At 42.4% G+C, this 17,121-nt stretch overlaps 1 protein-coding gene across 3 annotated transcripts in view; it reads left to right on the top strand.

Annotated features, from left to right (window-relative positions):
- The window catches only part of TRIM55 (tripartite motif containing 55), a 38,180-nt gene that overhangs the window by 17,433 nt on the left and 3,626 nt on the right, over positions 1-17,121 (top strand). The window contains exons 8-11 of one of the 3 annotated variants that reach the window (XR_003923102.1): positions 920-1,140; positions 3,071-3,358; positions 5,643-5,733; positions 7,801-8,140. Coding sequence is in view for 2 of the 3 variants with exons in the window: in XM_030012424.2 (XP_029868284.1) it covers positions 920-1,140; positions 3,071-3,358; positions 5,643-5,733 (600 nt within the window). In the remaining variant the exon portion in view is untranslated. The remainder of the gene's footprint in view (positions 1-919; positions 1,141-3,070; positions 3,359-5,642; positions 5,734-7,800; positions 8,141-17,121) is intronic. The other 2 variants (XM_030012424.2, XM_030012422.2) reach the window with 2 other exon arrangements.

Genomic DNA, 17,121 nt, shown 5'->3' with positions numbered 1-17,121 from the left:
TGCTACTACAGTCAGTGAGGTGTTCTCTGCACCCAGGGGATGTGGAACCAGAGATTCAGCACTCTGCTTATAGGAGTGTATTTGCCTGCAGAAACATTTCTCTGTTACGAGGGCATTACTTACTTTGCAGATCTACATTCCTTCTACATACTCAGGCAGAACCATAACCTGTGCAAAATGTGCAGCCAGTTTGGAGCTTGGGTTAATGCATCCATCTAAGTTTATTTCTCTGAAGTGCTAGGATGGCTCTGAACAACATCTGACATTTGTGAGGATGAATACTGTGATTATGCAAAGGAAAATGCATTGTTGGAGGGCTCCCTCTGGAAACGAGCCAAGCCACAAGTGCTGACAACAGGTTGTGTCAGATGACGCAAAAGCAACGGTTTGACCAAGTTTGACAGTCTGGTTTTAGGGAGGTTGGTATCCCAAACCTCAAGTCGTGTATTGCAAAGCACTGACCTGGTAAAGATTTATTATGATGGCTTCAATGGTGTTTAAAAAAAACATATACCTAAAATTGCAAGAGGGACTGTTTTCCTGGCAGATTGTGCCAGACCAGGTGTTGTCTCCCCTAAAAGTGCAGGGCCGTGCTGCACGTCACTCATGAGGATGACTGCATTGGCAGGACTTTCTGTCCTCCTTCCCATGGAAAGGGCCAGTTTCAGATTTTAACAAGCATGTGTGTTCTGTGTCCTCCGTGCTGCGAAGCGCCTGCTGGCAGCTCCATGGCAGTGCCCAGTCCAGGCCGGTGGGAGCAGGCTCCTCACCAATGCCCTCTCCCCAGCCTGTGTCCACTGCCAGGCAGCAGATTATCAGTAGCTTTGCCATGCAACTGTAAATGGCTTTTTAAATACATAAAGACTGTAGCCATCTTCACGTGGTGCTCAGCCCTGTCCTTTTACGCATGTCCTATCAGAGGAGGAGGGAGAAGAAGAAGAGGAGGAGACAGTGGATGGTGAAGATTTGGACGAAGTCCACACAGAGTCATCAGGAGAGGAGGAGGAGGAAGAGGTGGAGGAGGAAGGGACTGAGAGAGCATCACAGCCACCTCAGCAGGACCCTGAACCACAGAGCGCAGCGGGAGAGCCCCCAGCTGAACCCGCTCCAGTGCCACTGCCTGCTGCGCCGGCTGGTCAGGTGAGTGCCCCCGGTGCCCCGCTGCCCTGCCAGCTATTCTGACTGCACCCCAGCAGAGCAAGAAAACACTCCCCTGTGGCCTGTAGGCACTGTACGTCAGGAGCGTGGCTAAGGGAGTCCATGCTCTGGAGAGCAAAATTGTTTATTGCCCTTGTACACATACACGCAACTGTACACTGTGCTCTCGACCTGCATATATATTGCTTGATAGGCAAAAAATTACGCTGCTAGATAAATTGAGATATATATGGGATACATAAGACATAAATAAGAGATTCTGTTTGGGAGTTAAACGCATTACAATGGATGTTCTGCTTGCTGTGATTTAACTCAGACTAACTATTATAAATGAAATGGTTGTTAAAATATTTATACTAAGAGAATTTGTCGTTCCCTCTGGATTTAGTGAGCTTTCCACCACCAATTTTTAGATCATACTTCTAATCTATTTTCTGTGAATGCTGTTTGCTGCCTTCTGCCCTGGTCATCCTAGGGATATCGTCTAGGTGGAAACAGGGATGTCATACACCAAACGGGAGAGGAAACTGCCTCTTGCAACCTAGCGGCAAAAAGATTCAGGTTGTGAATAATTTAGGCCAGCACTTTTTCTTAAGGAATGTGATTAGAATGAGACCATAATTGCCGCATATTCTAAAAGACCTACATAAAAAAAATATACTTTATGTGCTACTTTAGCTGGCCTTACATTCAATTAATTTAGCAAATTCTCCTCTTATGCAATTTACCCAGTGAAGTTGCTGAGCGGGTAAAGGCTGCTGTGAAGATATTGGAGGAGGCCAGTGTGAAAACAAGAGAGCACGTGAATCTGATTGTAGCAAGCTCCCAACATAAAAAAAAGGAAAATAAACACTATAGGTTCATTCTTGCTTTGATTTAGAAAGATACGTGAGTTTGCACCAGTTGTGTGAAGATGCTCTTAAATCAGGCTTTATTAATTTAACCAAAGTTTGTCTTTTGAGGATTTGCACTGACTTAACTAAACTTATGTCGCCTAACTGATGTAGGTTTTTATGCAAACAAGAACTAGATATAAGCAATTCTGCCCACTAACATGAAGTCCCTCACTTCTAAGGCTAAAATGGGAAAGGTACGGCATGCTGCCGTAGCAATTGTAAAATGCCATTAGGAGATGGTCAGACATGGAGTCAGACATGGCATGTGGGTGTTGCGGTGTGTGGGATCCCTGTATTTCAGCTTTTGCCTTCTGGTGTAAGAAAGGCAGAGCAGAAATGCTGTGGTGATAGCAGGTGCTGTGTGGGTGAGCCCCGAGAGCTTGATGCAGGTAGAGAGGCGCAGTTCAGCCAGCTCCTCCTCTTCCTGGCAGAGCAACTGTGCTTATAGCATTGACAGCAAGGCTGGTGGGAAAATGTTTCTCTCCAATGTCTTTGTATTCCCCTTATTCTGACTGCTCATATCAACAGACTCATTAGCAAACCTGTTGTTCTTAACCCAAAATGCAACAAGCCATTCGAAGGTGCCTACACCTGTTGTTCATGGCTGGTACCGGTTCATGAGGCTCTTATGCAGAATTTCTTATATTTTTAGGATTGAATTGGGTGTTTATCTGAATTAAGGAACCGCTTGCTCACTCCCATCTCAGTCAGCATCCCCTTCCCAGATAATTCTATTCTATTTTTTGAGTATTAAAGTATACGTATTTGAGTATATTTTTGAGTATCTCTCCTATTCTATTTTTTGAGTAACTTATTTTCTTCCCCATGTCTGTGCTATTCGAATGATAGTTGCTTTGGCTTTGCGTTTTGATTGTAATTCTTTCAGACCATATATTAGGACAAATCTATTCCTTGCAGTGAGCTATAAGAAACATGGCATGCAGAGCAATGTGGCTATGGCGGGAAGGTAACGTGGTGCACTCTGCTTGTTCTTCTCTTTATCTGTCCTGATTAAGGATGATGTTGTGACACCAAGTGGTTCTCAACAGACCCCAGAGTCTGACACTCAAGTGCCGGCCACAGCAGAAACCATCGATCCCTTGTTTTACCCTAGCTGGTATAAGGCTCAGTCTCGGCAATCAAGCAGTCCGAGCTCAACCCCGGTGAGTGGGTTGGGGAAAGTAGGGCCTCCTGTTTCTCTGGAAACAAGTGCAAAGAAGGCAGAAGCCCCGGCAGCGGCAGCAATCGAGGAGAGTGCACCGGGGAGTGGTAAGGAAAGTAATACCACTGCAGCGACATCCAAGGTCAGTGCTACTGAAGTCACTCCAGAGGGCTGTGACACGCAGCAAGGCGGGAACGGCAATTGTTAAGGAAAATGTGACTTAATTTTCCTCTGCATGCTAAAGAATATGAATAATTTCAGAAATATGGAAACGGCATAAGTTGTCATTTCAACAAATCCACTGGATTTACAGATGGTTTCAATATGTGACAGGCTGAATTTTCAGCTTCAGAGTAGCATGCCGATGGTTGCTTGTGCTTAACGGCCAGTGCACCTCGCTTGTGTGAGCTGTTATCCAAGTTGCTCACGCACACGCTCAGGAGCTGTTGGAGAGGCTGGCAATGTCTCTGCGCATCAGATATTTGCATGCATTAGTAGCAGACAAATCCTGTGCATGACATTATTCTCATCACCTGTTGAAAGCCTGTGTACATCACATGTCATCCCACCACCGCTGATTGAGGAGCTATGGCTTGGCTTTGCCTTCTGCAGCTCTGTGGCTGCACCTGGAGTGTACGGCTTCCCCATGTGAACACGAAGCTATGCAAATACCTGGAGCCTTCTTGTGTGTTTGATTGCCTCTCAGTAAGCAGTGTGATTTCCTGGGTTCAGATCTGTTGCAGAGAGTTTCCTCCAAGGATTCTTGGGACTTGATTAAAGGAGAGCATGAAGATAATATATTCCGGTTCTGGGTTAGACTACCAGCAGCATGATGGGATAACAGAGACTGATGTGTGGGTACGGGAGGGGCTTTGCCTTAAAATTACAATATTAGAGTTGGTATAACCTGAATTTGAATATTCCTTCTTCTGCATAGTGTACAAACTCCACATGGGTCAAAGATCCAAGGAACAGAGCTGAGGGAGCTGTGTGTGAAGGATTTGCACACTACACCAGCTCCTGCTCTAGTGCCTGGCTACCAGCCCATGAGCAGCACTCTAACTTAAAACATCCTGATTTATAGGCTTAAGCCATATGTTTTAAAAAAAGCAATTACCTGTATGTGTGCAACGAGAGAATATGTGTGTGTGTGTGAAAAAGCCCAAGTGGGTAGTATTTCATACTGTTTCCTTTAAAGTTGGGAGTCAACCATTTAACATACATAAGCAGCCGCACCATGATAAACCATCACATGGCAGGCAAAAAGTTAGGAGAAGGGGTTCATACAGATATGATAAAAGCTGGAGGCTTTAATCAGTTACACTTCAATTTGGTGGTGGAAGGATTCTCGATGACTTCAGTCTTAACAAAAGCAACATTTGACCCCCAAATTTCAAGTCAGGGTTTGATTTGAGAATATGTCAGTGGAATAAAAAAAAAGAGTATTTTAAAATTACCAAATCTGCTATGACCTTGTCTTCTTAAGTATATTCCAAATGAGCTGGCAAAAGCAGGTAAATTCACAGTGAAATTAATTGCTGCTGGTTTTTTGTATTGGTTCCACTAATGACTGGGCAGCCAAACCTCACCATAGGGAGGTAAAAACCTTACTGGGTAAATTCCCTGGGAGCTTGCCTGACTGTGGTCTGCTTCCCTGTGTCCTAATTTACCAGCACCAAGCAAAGGAGCAAAATTAAGGTTTGATGTGGCCAACTGTCTGAAAAAACAGTGGCAGTGGTTTTCAGTCACACCAAAGCAGCAACCTGGTACCCAGCTCTCTTCATCATCGAGTATTGGGAATAAAAACAGGCATGTGGGAAAGATGTCAATTCCTGTTGCCGTGTGAATTTGGGAGTGCTGAGTTTCGATATTTTCCCAGATCACGAGTGACACTGACATTTTGGGAGGAGGATGTTTAGAACAGTAGCGTGTGGTTCTGGGGATGGGGGGAGGAAGGAGCAGGGACACAGCTGAGGATGGGGTTGCCCCTGGGCTGGAGACAGAGGAAGGAATAGGAAAGCTCGGGAAGCAGAAAGGTGAGGAGTGTGCTGAAGAACAGAAAAAACAGAGTGACCAAGCTAGGAAGGATGATGCCGTGGTCAGATTTGCAGATCTGAGCTGAAACGTGGCTATGTGATGAGCAAAATGGCCTCTGTCATGTGGCAGTGATCATTTTTAAGTATGTGAAGTTCAACTTTGGTTTTTTTCCTGCATGTGATTTTTACACAACCCATTCTGAAATGCCATATTTGTTTATTTTTTTAAAACCTCAGCTAATGTTCCTCACACCACTGTTTTTACTCCCTCCAATTAAAGGATATCATGGAAAAGTGCTGTGGAAACAGAGCTTTTTCACTGAACGTGGTGATAATGACTAGTTCATGTCATGACAACATTGGTGAAGCACTCTTCTTATTTTCTCACAGGAGTTAGCATTCTGCATATCACTTTTGGCATTTCTTGTCATACTACATCATCTTTGGAATCTGATTCAATACATGATTTGTACTTTCATGGGTAGGAAATATTTTGGTTTACCATTAACTAACAGTTAAAATAGTGTCTCTGGTGATGTTCCTACATGGTTTTAAAGGATTTTTTTCCCTTTCTTCCCATGCAAAAACATCATGCTAGTTCACAATACAAGCTGCCTAAAACATTTCTTCCTCGCACCTTTGAAACGCCGCCCTTCAGCTTACTCCTGCATGGTTAAACATTGCATCTCCCTGTTTCAAAATGAAAAGAGACATTTACTCCCTCAGATATATGGGCTTATATTTTAGTTGCTGTTCAGATGACCAGCAAGATGGAGAACCTGTGGGTTGACAGGAGACACGAAGAGCCCCGAGCTTGTTCAGTCCAACAAATGGGGGAGGAAGATCTGGAGAGTAATGGTTGTCATCAGAGGGGTAAACATCAGGAAGAAAAAAATCCACTGAATAATCCTGCTGTTGGGATTCCCACTGTGAGGAAATCACCAGTGCTCCCTGGGGAGATGGCTCAAGCCCTGCTCCCTGGAGGTCCCCATGGAGAGAGTGGAGAGAGTCCCCTCACACCCCAGCCCACACAGCACACCCCACATGCTGGAGACTCCTTTTCAGGTCCTTTTCCCACCAAAGGCATCCAAAGCCATCTCTGCCACATTCCCAGTGAGCATGGAGTACCAAACATGGCCCTGAAATGTGGCTGGAGGGATACCAACCCTTTAGACACCCAAGGCTCTGTATGTGCTTTTAAATATCCTTGCTTAAAAAATGTTTTTCTGTAGGCAAAGGCTTTTTTTCCTTAGGTCACACTAATTAAGAGCTAAAATATCTACAAGATCAAGGACTAAGAACTTCACTACCCAGTGAAGTTGTCTGGAATGCAAATACTGTAAATTAAACCTTAACTATTCCATAACATCTCTTCTGGAGTAGCTCCTTTTTGGTAGACACTGTTGGTGATTTAGTTCTTCCAGCTCCAAATTCACACCCCTCTTAGGTAAGATATATGTGTATATCGAATTTCCAAAGTGATATCGCTGATCTGCCAAGAAATCTGTGTTACCACAGGGGCATTTAATCTTATTTACTGAAGACCAAAGACCTCTGACACAAAACAACTGTAGTTACCTTTGGGTATTTGCCCTAATGACAGAATAATTTAATTTCAGTTTGTTCTTCAAGACAAAAATGCTTGTTTTTCCCTGCTAACTTTCTGTACTGCACTCTAAGCACTATACAACATCATATGGTGCATCTATGAAAAAAGATAAATTATTATTCAGCTTTTATGTGCAAAAATTCCAGCACTATGACTAAAGTATATATGTCCATAAAAAAGGGGAGAGGGGGGAAGCTATCACCTGTGCTTTAGCTGTCTAAGTTATGCAAAAAGATGCACTATCTGGTGGTAATTTGAATTTGAAGAGCATCGGACAATGTGAATCTCAATTAAATTTATGGATAATAGTTTAATTTTCATTTATTTGTGTTCGGTTTTGAAAATTTGTTGTATTATTACAAAAGGACATAGAGCTTGTTTGTACTCCTGGGAAATCAGGCATGCGAATAGCATTATGCTCTTTTTTCTCTCTCTTCCTTTTTTAATTCCAAATACCTTTTGAAATTAAAAATAGACAAATGCAGAAAGCTCTCATTTCTACCATTTGAGACCTCCTTCTATGTGGTCTCTAGTGACAGCTTTATGATTTATTTAATCATGAAACAGAAAGGAGGTGAGGGAGAAAGGCATTTTGGTCTCAGACTCTATTTGCATAAAAACTATTTTCTTCTCCATGTGTAGTGAGGTGGCTGTTTAGACAGTTTATGTGTCTTTATCTTTCATGTGAGATATGAGGTCACTGCCCTTGTTTCTTTTTGTGTGGTAAGCCCCTGAAAGCCAAATAACAAAATTACTTGAAATAACTGTAATGATAATTTATAATAATAATATAAATCTGCATAACTGTCATCATAAAAGCAGCATATAATTTATTTTCAGGCTATTTTGATAGAATGCACTGATAGGGATTTCCTTGGTTTTCAGCAGCAAAAAGAGGTCAGTTCCACCTATTAATCCCCCAAATTTACTTTATTTAAGGGCCGCTTCACTCTAAGGAATTGTATCGATGCATCAAGAAGTTTCCTCCGGAGTGCAGGAGGGTGTATCAGCAGGGATACGGCAACAGGAGGTGCAGCCCGCAGATGTACAGATTGCTTGGTCTAAGAAGGGACGGCAGGAGATGATTCAGCATGAACAAAATAGGAAACTCCACACTAGAGAGATGCATCCCACTTCAGGGAGTGTCTAAGTCAGAAGTATAGTCACCACAGGCTGCTTCTGTGTCTGACGGAGGATGGGAGGCATCTCCAGTAAGAGAGACAGTTCACCAGCTGCTGCTCATTCACTCTTGGCACCTCTTCACATCTGCCTGCTGAGTGTAAGGTGACATCACTCTTAACCCAGATGCCTCTGCTCGGTGTCTAAAGTTGGGAGGGTCTTTTGGAGTGAATCTGAGCCTCTGTGGATGACAACTTGCAGCGAATGATTAAAACACAGGGAGCGGGAATAGCATCAATGAGCTGCCTTGCCACCATGTGGAGTAATGTATTAGTGGAGGGTGGCATAGACATTAACAAGCAGCCCTTTCCAGTGCATGGGAGAAACAGACCTTAGAGTCCAAACCAAAAACTTAGAGAGCTTAGAGACAGTCTGTGTGATGGGTTACATAAGGAGGTGAAGCAAGCCTTCACCGAGTCTTAAGTTGTCTTCTTGTGTTCGGTCTCAGAAGACAGGCCAAAAATAAGCTAGGAAGAAGAATATGTATTTTGTGCATTAGACTTCAGAAACTCATTCACCTGTTTGGCATTCCAGGACTCAGGCATGTGGTTTTGGGGTCTTTACACCTGAAGGATGCTACCAATGGCATATAGGTGTGGAGCTTTAGGCATATGAAGAATGATGTGTGTGTTTTGTAAATGCTCATGGCATCTAACTGTTGGACTGGCACACCTGAAGGGGCATATGGTCCTTCAGGCTCTTGGAAATCTGACTTCTAAGTGTGCATTGAGTCATCTTTAGTAGTAAGATTAGTTTGCAGGTGTGCTGAACATCTATCACTTCTAACAGTGCAAATGCTCAATACTCACAGGTAACAAGCCAGGTTTGTAAGCCCCTCTTGCTGCCCAGTTTTAAGCAACCAAACGTGAAAAGCTGGCCCTAAGTTCTGCCCTTCAATTCCCTTGTGTGGACCCCTGATAGCTAGAGAAAGCCATGCACGTCAAGAACAGTAAAACCACTTTCCAGGAATGTGTAGTCCTTAAAAATGTCTTCACATGCGGAACCACTCTACCCCTTGTTTTTTAATAGAGGAATCCCAAAAATCAGCAGCCACAGGTATTTTATAACAAACTTACTTGTGTTGTCACTGGAAGAAGGCAGATCCCAAAATACCTTATATCTGCTCAAATTATTTCAGTCTGGTTAAAATACAGAGGGCAATGGATGCATAAGGAAAAGTTTGTTCAGTTTTTTCCCGAATCAGATTTTTGTAGGCGACATCTCTCATGCAGTGACACCATATAAATTTGTGAGAGTTTATGAAAGTCTTGTATTCACCTGGGTCTCTGGTTATCCAGTTTATTTCACCTAAGATGAAGTACTGAACCCTATATTCTGTTGCTCAAACTCCCCATCAGAGAAGTGGCTGTCTGTGGCTCCGAAGGACTCAAGCGCATAGACTTAGTTGGAAAGGAAATGCAAGTTAATCATCCACAAACAGTATTCTGATCTAATTTCCCTTTGCTGCCAGTAAGTACAGTGCTTTAATTCCATAAGGATATAAAATATAATCAGGACTGAGCTGTTTGGGAGGAAAAATACTAATGGAGTGGCCTATGTTAATCTTGTTTCATTAGTTTTAAAATTTTCTATTACTTGCTAGCAACCTTATGCCATCTGCCAGAATTACCATAGGGACAGTCCTCTCTGTATTCATGTACTGTAGTTCTCTTTGCCCTGCTGCTGAATACTTCAATTTCAGCTGGTGATCCTTCAAATATTTTTCCATGAGACAGCTTTAAATCACATATCAGAGAGGTCAGTACTTAGCTAAGTTTTAGCCAATTGGTTGTCACATCAATATGCAGACAACACGGACAAAATAAGATCATTCAAAACCAAAATAAGCCTGAGAGAGATCATGCTGTGCTCATTGCCCATGTACCTCTGCTTTTCTACCGCTCTATAAAAGGTACGGTCCCACATTTTAGAGCAGCACTGCTCTGGAATGATTGTATGAGCATGGTACACTAATGTATGTATGGCAGTGGTACACAAATAAAAATTTCCTTTCTCTTCTTCAAATTGGAAACTCAGTCTTGCCAATCTGCTCAGGTAAGGAAGCTAAGTCTCCCCTTCAAGCCAACTGCTTGAAAAGACGGGATTACTTGCTCGAGAGAAGGCAGTCTTGCAAGGCTGGATCTTGGAGGAACAATGCTAAGTGAGGGTCTCCCTCCCCTGTGGCCCACCCAACACAGCCTTCCCACAGTTTGCCCCCAGAGCAGGGACAAGAAGTTTGTTAGTGTCAGCAGCAGGCGCAGCCCAGGCAGCTCTCTCCCAGGAAGCCAGCTGCTGCTCCGAAAGCTCTCTGCAACATCTGTGTTTAGTGCTAATGAAGGATCTGGGAACGCGGAGAGCAGAAGTCAACTTGATATTTACTGTCTATGTCTTGATATACTTGTACTGTATCTTTTCTTAGGTAGAAAACTGCATGGGTTTATTTCTGCCTGTTAAAAAATCTGCAGGGTTTGACTGAATGAAAAATGGGTCATCTATCCTCCGTGTAGTTTTGTAGGAGACCCATGAATCAGCTAGTATACAAGCCCAAATTAAACTCTGTTTGAAGCTTCTTCCTAAACATCTCCTAAATTTCACTTGGAAAAAAAAAGTGTTCAGCCTGTAGTTGAAATACAGGACAAATACTAGATGCAAGAAACTCAGTTAATGGTCAAAAAATTCTGCCTTTGCTTTTCTGTAATTTGACTTAGTGAGTTGGGACTCGGTTATAGCGGCTGGGTCTGAGGCCACGCAGCCTGATGTTCAGTTGCTGGCAAATTCTGCCTGTAAATTTCCATTTTGCGTCTTGACTTTGTGCTTCAGGTGAGATTTTTTTTTTTCCTCAGTTTAGCAAATACATGCAGAGAAAATCTGGAAAGCCTTGATTGTTCCTCTTTTAACACCTCTCTCCCTTGCTTCTGAGAATTATCTGGGTGATTCAGAGGCAGCAGTGATGAGTCGTGAGGGCAATGCATTAAGACCAGCTTCCAGACAACAGTTTCTCATAATTAATATGAGAGGCAAATACTTTACCTGAAGTCTTACCTCAAATAGTCTGCTCTGTGATTTGTCCGGTGAGTCATAGATACCATCTGATTTATGTATATTTCATTTTTTTCAGTCCATTACTAGCAAAAGGACCTCCACAATGACAGCATGGACAAAATTATTTCTCCTGTTCAAATTAATACAAAGCCAGGCTCACCTAGGTATTGCCTTTCTGCAACTAGCTCATTTAAATACAGAATTCTACCTCCACTCGACCTCCTCCAAGCATCGCTCATTCAGGTCATTGTTAAGGCATTTGGAAAAGACAAGAGAGTGTAAACAAAAAATATTTCTTAATCATGAATGAACTGTTGCTGTTTTGCATCACATTATGGTAGATTTATGTCACAACAACACAAGCCATCTGTTTGTGAAATATTTGGTTAGTTGTCATCCTACTGCTTTGAGACAGTTCAGGCTTCCAGTGTAGCCATACGCTCATCTATGGAAAGCAGTGCTTGTAGTCCTGTAACCATTAGAGATGGATCAATATTTAAATACCAGCCTATCTGCCACTGGCGGTAATTAGTAACTGGGCCTGAGTCCTTGTGTTTGGATATTGTATCATGTCACTTCCAGGCTTTCCTGACTTGTGAGCAGGCGAGGGGCTGGACCACAACACCCTGCAGGATTCGGTGCCCACCTACGTGGTGTCTGAAATGGAGATAAAGGTTGGGGGACCTGCACGTACAGCCAAAATGAAATGGAAAAAAAAGGAGGGGGACATATCAAAAAGTGTGGATTCAGTCTTAGATCCCTTTTCAGATTATATATATTCCTGACATCTTTACCTGACATCTTCAGGCCATTAAGTAAGACACCAGTGACTAATTCAGAAAACTTGTTATCCCAGGCTACAGGCCAATGGAGATAGGTAGGTGCTGCAATGTTCAAACCATGCTACAGATGTCCGACATAGGTGTCATGCCTTTGACTGAGCAGAGAATGAGGATCTCACAGTCCTGGAGAATAAGTAATCCGAGTTTCGCATTGCTCTTTTTAATTTAGAGAGCACCCTATAAAGCCTGCCTGAGTCTATCTCAACCACCAAAGGTGGTGATCAAAATACAGACCCAGTCTCTTAGAGCACTCCTAGCTCAGCACTTCTGCACACAGAAGAAGTGGCTTTTTTTCACACTGAAACACTTGCTGTATGACTCGCTCTATTACAAATTGCCTTACTGAGGAAAGGTAGCTGTCGTTTCCCCCATCAGTGCTGGTGAGCCTTTTCAACATCTGGCACCAGATATTTTTTTTAAACACATTCACTTTTATATTTATGCATAATTTCATAAATTAATTTTATAAAATAAATAGATTCCTTTTTTTTTAAAATGGAAGTGGTGCCTGCCCAGATGCAGGTCAGTTCCAAGTTTGTCTCTGGTGACAGTCGCCTGTGATCTGTGCTCTATACTCTGTAATAACCTGGCCAATAACTATGATTGAATCCAAGGCTTTAAGCGCAGCATTTGTCACAGCTTTCTTGGACTTCACCTGGGAACAGTGCGAGATGGGCAGAAGGAAGCTTGGTTTAATATCTTGCACATCAGTTGGCCAAGTACTGTGCAAGCAAGACAGCATTGCTAATAGGCAAGCAGAGATTACAATGTGAGATGTGATACAACAGACATCTGTCTGGGAAGTCACGGTGCTGCTCACTGAGCAATGTATTGTTGGAGTAGAGTCATTTCTTGGCTACCAGCTTCATTTGCTGTGGTGGTAGTAAGGAGAAGATAGAGGCAACTGAAGACATGTCAAAACAAGCACACAACGGAAAAGGGGCAGCAGCAACAGGTGATGAGGGAAAAAATGTTTTAACTGTGGCCAAGACTTTCTTTTTCCGTTGTGTGGTGGCTTTAAAGAATGGCAACTGGTTGCTCTAGCTGATGTTCCAGCTTGTCTTCCTGCATCTCCATCAGTGTGGTTTTGTCTCTGAGAGAAGGTGTGCTGTGTCCACAGCTCACATATACCACCACCTGCATATTTACAACAGCCCAAGTCAGTCAGTCACTCACCATGTGAGCAGTGCTCCAACCTCCAAAGCATAGTGTGTGTCTACACACCTTGCAGCTATACTGGCTCCCTTATCTGCTCCCATGAATGGAGCTCCGGGGTGAGTCACAGTCTGAACTGGCACTCTGTCTCATTCATTGGATTTACAAAAATACCATTTGCAGAGGAAGAAAAAGCTTTAATTTACAACAGTCCATATTAACTCAAAGGAAAGGCCACCTGACAGAGACAGACATGATGTTAAACCATTACTAGGTTTGCGACTTCTCCCTGAAAGCTAATAGCGAATTTTCTCTCGCATGGATTAGATGGGTTACTGCCACAGAGAAGTTCTTGGAAGGTCTTTACTTCACATTTAACTTGTTGAGCTGAAATAATATCTACTTGTCTGATGAAACAGCAGTAGGAGGAAGAGGGGAGAACTGGTAGCCGTGAGTAGGTTTCTGGCACTGGTGACCAGCGCATACCACTTACTCCTACAGCCTCTCAAGATGATCCTTCCTTTGCTAAACAGTTCTCCAGCAGGGCTGGAAGGGAGCAGAAATGATAGATGGCTGGTTGATCAGGAGGTCCTCAAAAACTTCACTCTGAGAAGAACAAAGCATGATGTATGGATAGATCCAGGAAAGACTGTTCTGGTCATGCAGCCTTAACATTCACGAATTTGTAAGACTCTCCTCTTGTGTCTCCCTCATTTTCCTGGACAGTGGCAGGACCAGGTTTTATGCAAACCTGTAGTTAATCACTCTCCACAAAAAGTAATGCCAGTGAGGTGCAGCAATGGGTGAAATATTACACAAGTATGTTATTTCTGGCTTTTTTGTTTGAGTCATGAAAAAGATAGGTGACATAAATAAGGGAATTTTATTTCCTTTTTGACAAGTAACAGTTAGAAGAAAGCTGCTCTCTCACACCGTTCCCTAAAACTGTTTCCACCACTGTTTGAAGTGTCTGGACCTCCATATCCTATGGGAGATGTGTGGATCCTATACCAAAATAAGCTAGCCACGCTATTTACCTCTGAAATATATTTGGCCTCTTTAAGGTCATTATGTAAGAGACATTGCATTAGACATTATCCGCATAATGTTAATTGTAAAATAATGAAAATCTATTGAAGAAAGGCATTTCCTCCCAATGGACTTTTAAAATTCATTACTGACCACTATTAAGAGAGTGACATATCTAGTACTGTGACTGATGGAGCTTGTCTGTGCATATTATTTTCTCTGCTACCATATGTATTTCTGTGGCAGGTAATCATAGCAATTATTTTGGACAATATTCTGTTGGTCCCTGCTAATAAAAAAGAAAAGATCCATACAAAATAAGCAGCATCTTAGCTTGAAACAATATTGTTGTGATATATGTGACAGCTGCCAGGTGTTATGCTGAAGGAGCTAGACTGCATAAAAATATGAAAACAAAATGCTTGAACTAAAGTTTAAACTATTTAAAAATAACCTGTTGTGCTCCCTTTGTTTCCGCTGCCTGGAAGTGTTGAGCACCAGAAGTGTTAACACTTGACATTTGAGGCAGACAAACATAGCCTACAGATTCTGTGATTGCTTTGAGACCAGCTAGCATTTTTTAATCATTTCTGTTCTTATCAACACTGGGGATTGTTTCTAAACAAGCCAGCTAAAATATGGGAATTAACTTTAATTTCTCACTCATTTTCTGGGGCTACAGAAACGGTAGAAGCAAGAAGCTTTTCACTGCTTGTCTCTCCAAGACCCACATTTTCTAACAAATTCACACTCTTGCTCTCCTGCTGGGTCAAGAGGAGACAGCGAAGGCATTGGGTAGTTCACATGCCTCTAAGGGTATAGATCCATTTTTTTCCTCTGGCAGCAAAGATGATTTAGGAGTTTCTTGCCAAATGGCCCTGCTTCTTATTCCTACCCAGGTGCCACCACTCACATGGCATTTGTGCTGAGGCAGCTGCTTGTTGGGCTGTGTTGGAATCAAGTCATTCAAATGGTCCAGGTTTAAAAATACCTTCCTTCACCTCAGAAAACAACAAAAAATTGATATCATTCCAGTGACATTCTCATTCTCAGCACAGCCCTGCAAACAGCTGCAGCAATGCAAATGGACAGTGAACCGTGGAGGCAAAACGGGAAGAGGTGGATGGGGAGCCAAGGGGCTGGACCTGCTTTGGTTAGCATTGTTGCTCCAGAAAATATTCATATAGTTGCACAAGAGGGCTATTTGTAACCAATCATCCCATCCATCTGCATAGTTGTAAGAAATAACCCCCTATCCTAGGGCATACTGACTTCTAATAAGTCATATGCATTCTTTTCTCACTTCACTGTAAATCTAGACCTTTCTCATTAATTCAGTCAAAACTGATACCACGACTCCACAAGATGGTAAATATAGTTTTGGAGAATTCAGCAACAGGTCAGAAATAACACACTCAGGTGACACAAAGCGTTCAGCTACTACAAATTCACTAGGTAGAAGCGTATTTGTTTAAAAAATGTGAGGCGGCCATTTTTGCTTTGCCAACAAAGGCATAATCTATTCTCCTGTAGCCAGCATAAAACTAGCAATCATTTTTGTTTTCTGATTAATTACAGAAAATTGTGATTGTTTAGTTATGCTCAATCCAGATAAAATATACTGCCAGGTGATCTACAGCCCTGGAGGAAACAACCATTTCAGCCCTCACTTCTTTTATTTCTCACATCTCCTTACATGCTGGTGTGATACAACCTCTGAGAGGGACATCATAACAATGGTTTCTCCAGATCCTACCTTATCAGAAGTCACCGAAAATAAGCAAAAAATTGCGAAAACAAAAACCAAAGTAAAGAAGACTATGAAGACCCTTCACCTTTCCTCCCCGCTTCCTAAATTTAGGAGTTACTGATCTTGTAAAAGTAATAGAGCAGTCAAAGTTCTCGATTCCTATCAAGCAGTTTTCTGATATCCTGAAGTATATGACTGGAATCTTTCTTGTGTAATTACTTAATAGCCAGATCTAGTCTAACCTGGTCACCAAGAGTGTCTCTAGAATCAGTAGAAAGAAACAGGTATCTCCAGAGGGCAATCCACCCTGTAGACACTTCTTTTAGGATGGGACAAATCACCCTCTGGTTGTGCCTTTCTCTCATCACTCCCATTAGAGGGAATTAATATGGTTTGCTTGAGTGGATATCTTGTTCCTGGATGACTCAAGTTTGGTAATATGGATCCCAGTTTTTGTACCTAAAGGCTATGGAGATTAATGTTGGTAAAGCAGAAAACAACGTGTAGACTTCACTGTGTTTCAAGTATCTAGAAGGCCTAGACTGCCTATTTTTCCCCAGCATACACAGGATAACTGCTAGGCCCTAATAAATGAAAACTTTATGACAAAGCCATCCCACTCACTCTTTTCCTCCCCTCCACACCCTTTACAAGAACCTTACACAGATTTAGGTAGTGCTCTGCTTAAGGAAGCAAATGCTAAAAGATGCTGAATACCTGCAACTTTGATACAACTCATCAGGTTAAAATCTGAGATCCTTATACTGTTTATTCATGCAAATTCTAGTGTGCCATATGCTGAGGAGTGCTGAATGGCTGCTCAGTGGGAGTTGTGGTTGCTCAGCACCTCCAAAGAATTGGCATGTAAACTCCAGCCTGGACTTTGCTTATGGGAAAAACAAATCCAACCATCAGTCATGCAGGGTGTGCTTCCCTCCCCGCTTCATGAGCTGGCCTGGTGAAAATTCCTCGTGCTTATTGAAAGCATCATCTGATGTCACTCGACACCACAGGGGAAAATATAAATCAAAGTGTAAGTATTCAGCACTCTCTCAGCATTGGCCTAATGTGATTAATGTAATCTGAGGTAAACACTTTAGTTATTCCTTATTACTGTTAGGGACCCAAATCAAGGGTTGGGACTTGTTATTCTAGGTAATGTGAAAAACAAGCCCTACCCATGAGATCTCCAAGACTAAGATAAAGCTCAGGTAGAAGCTTGACAACAGTTACCTAATAGCAATGGACGGACACAATGAAGCG

This window comes from Aquila chrysaetos, chromosome 4 (genome assembly GCF_900496995.4).
Source record: "Aquila chrysaetos chrysaetos chromosome 4, bAquChr1.4, whole genome shotgun sequence".
Classification (NCBI taxonomy): Eukaryota; Metazoa; Chordata; class Aves; order Accipitriformes; family Accipitridae; genus Aquila; species Aquila chrysaetos.
This window is presented reverse-complemented; position numbering and strand designations above follow the sequence as displayed.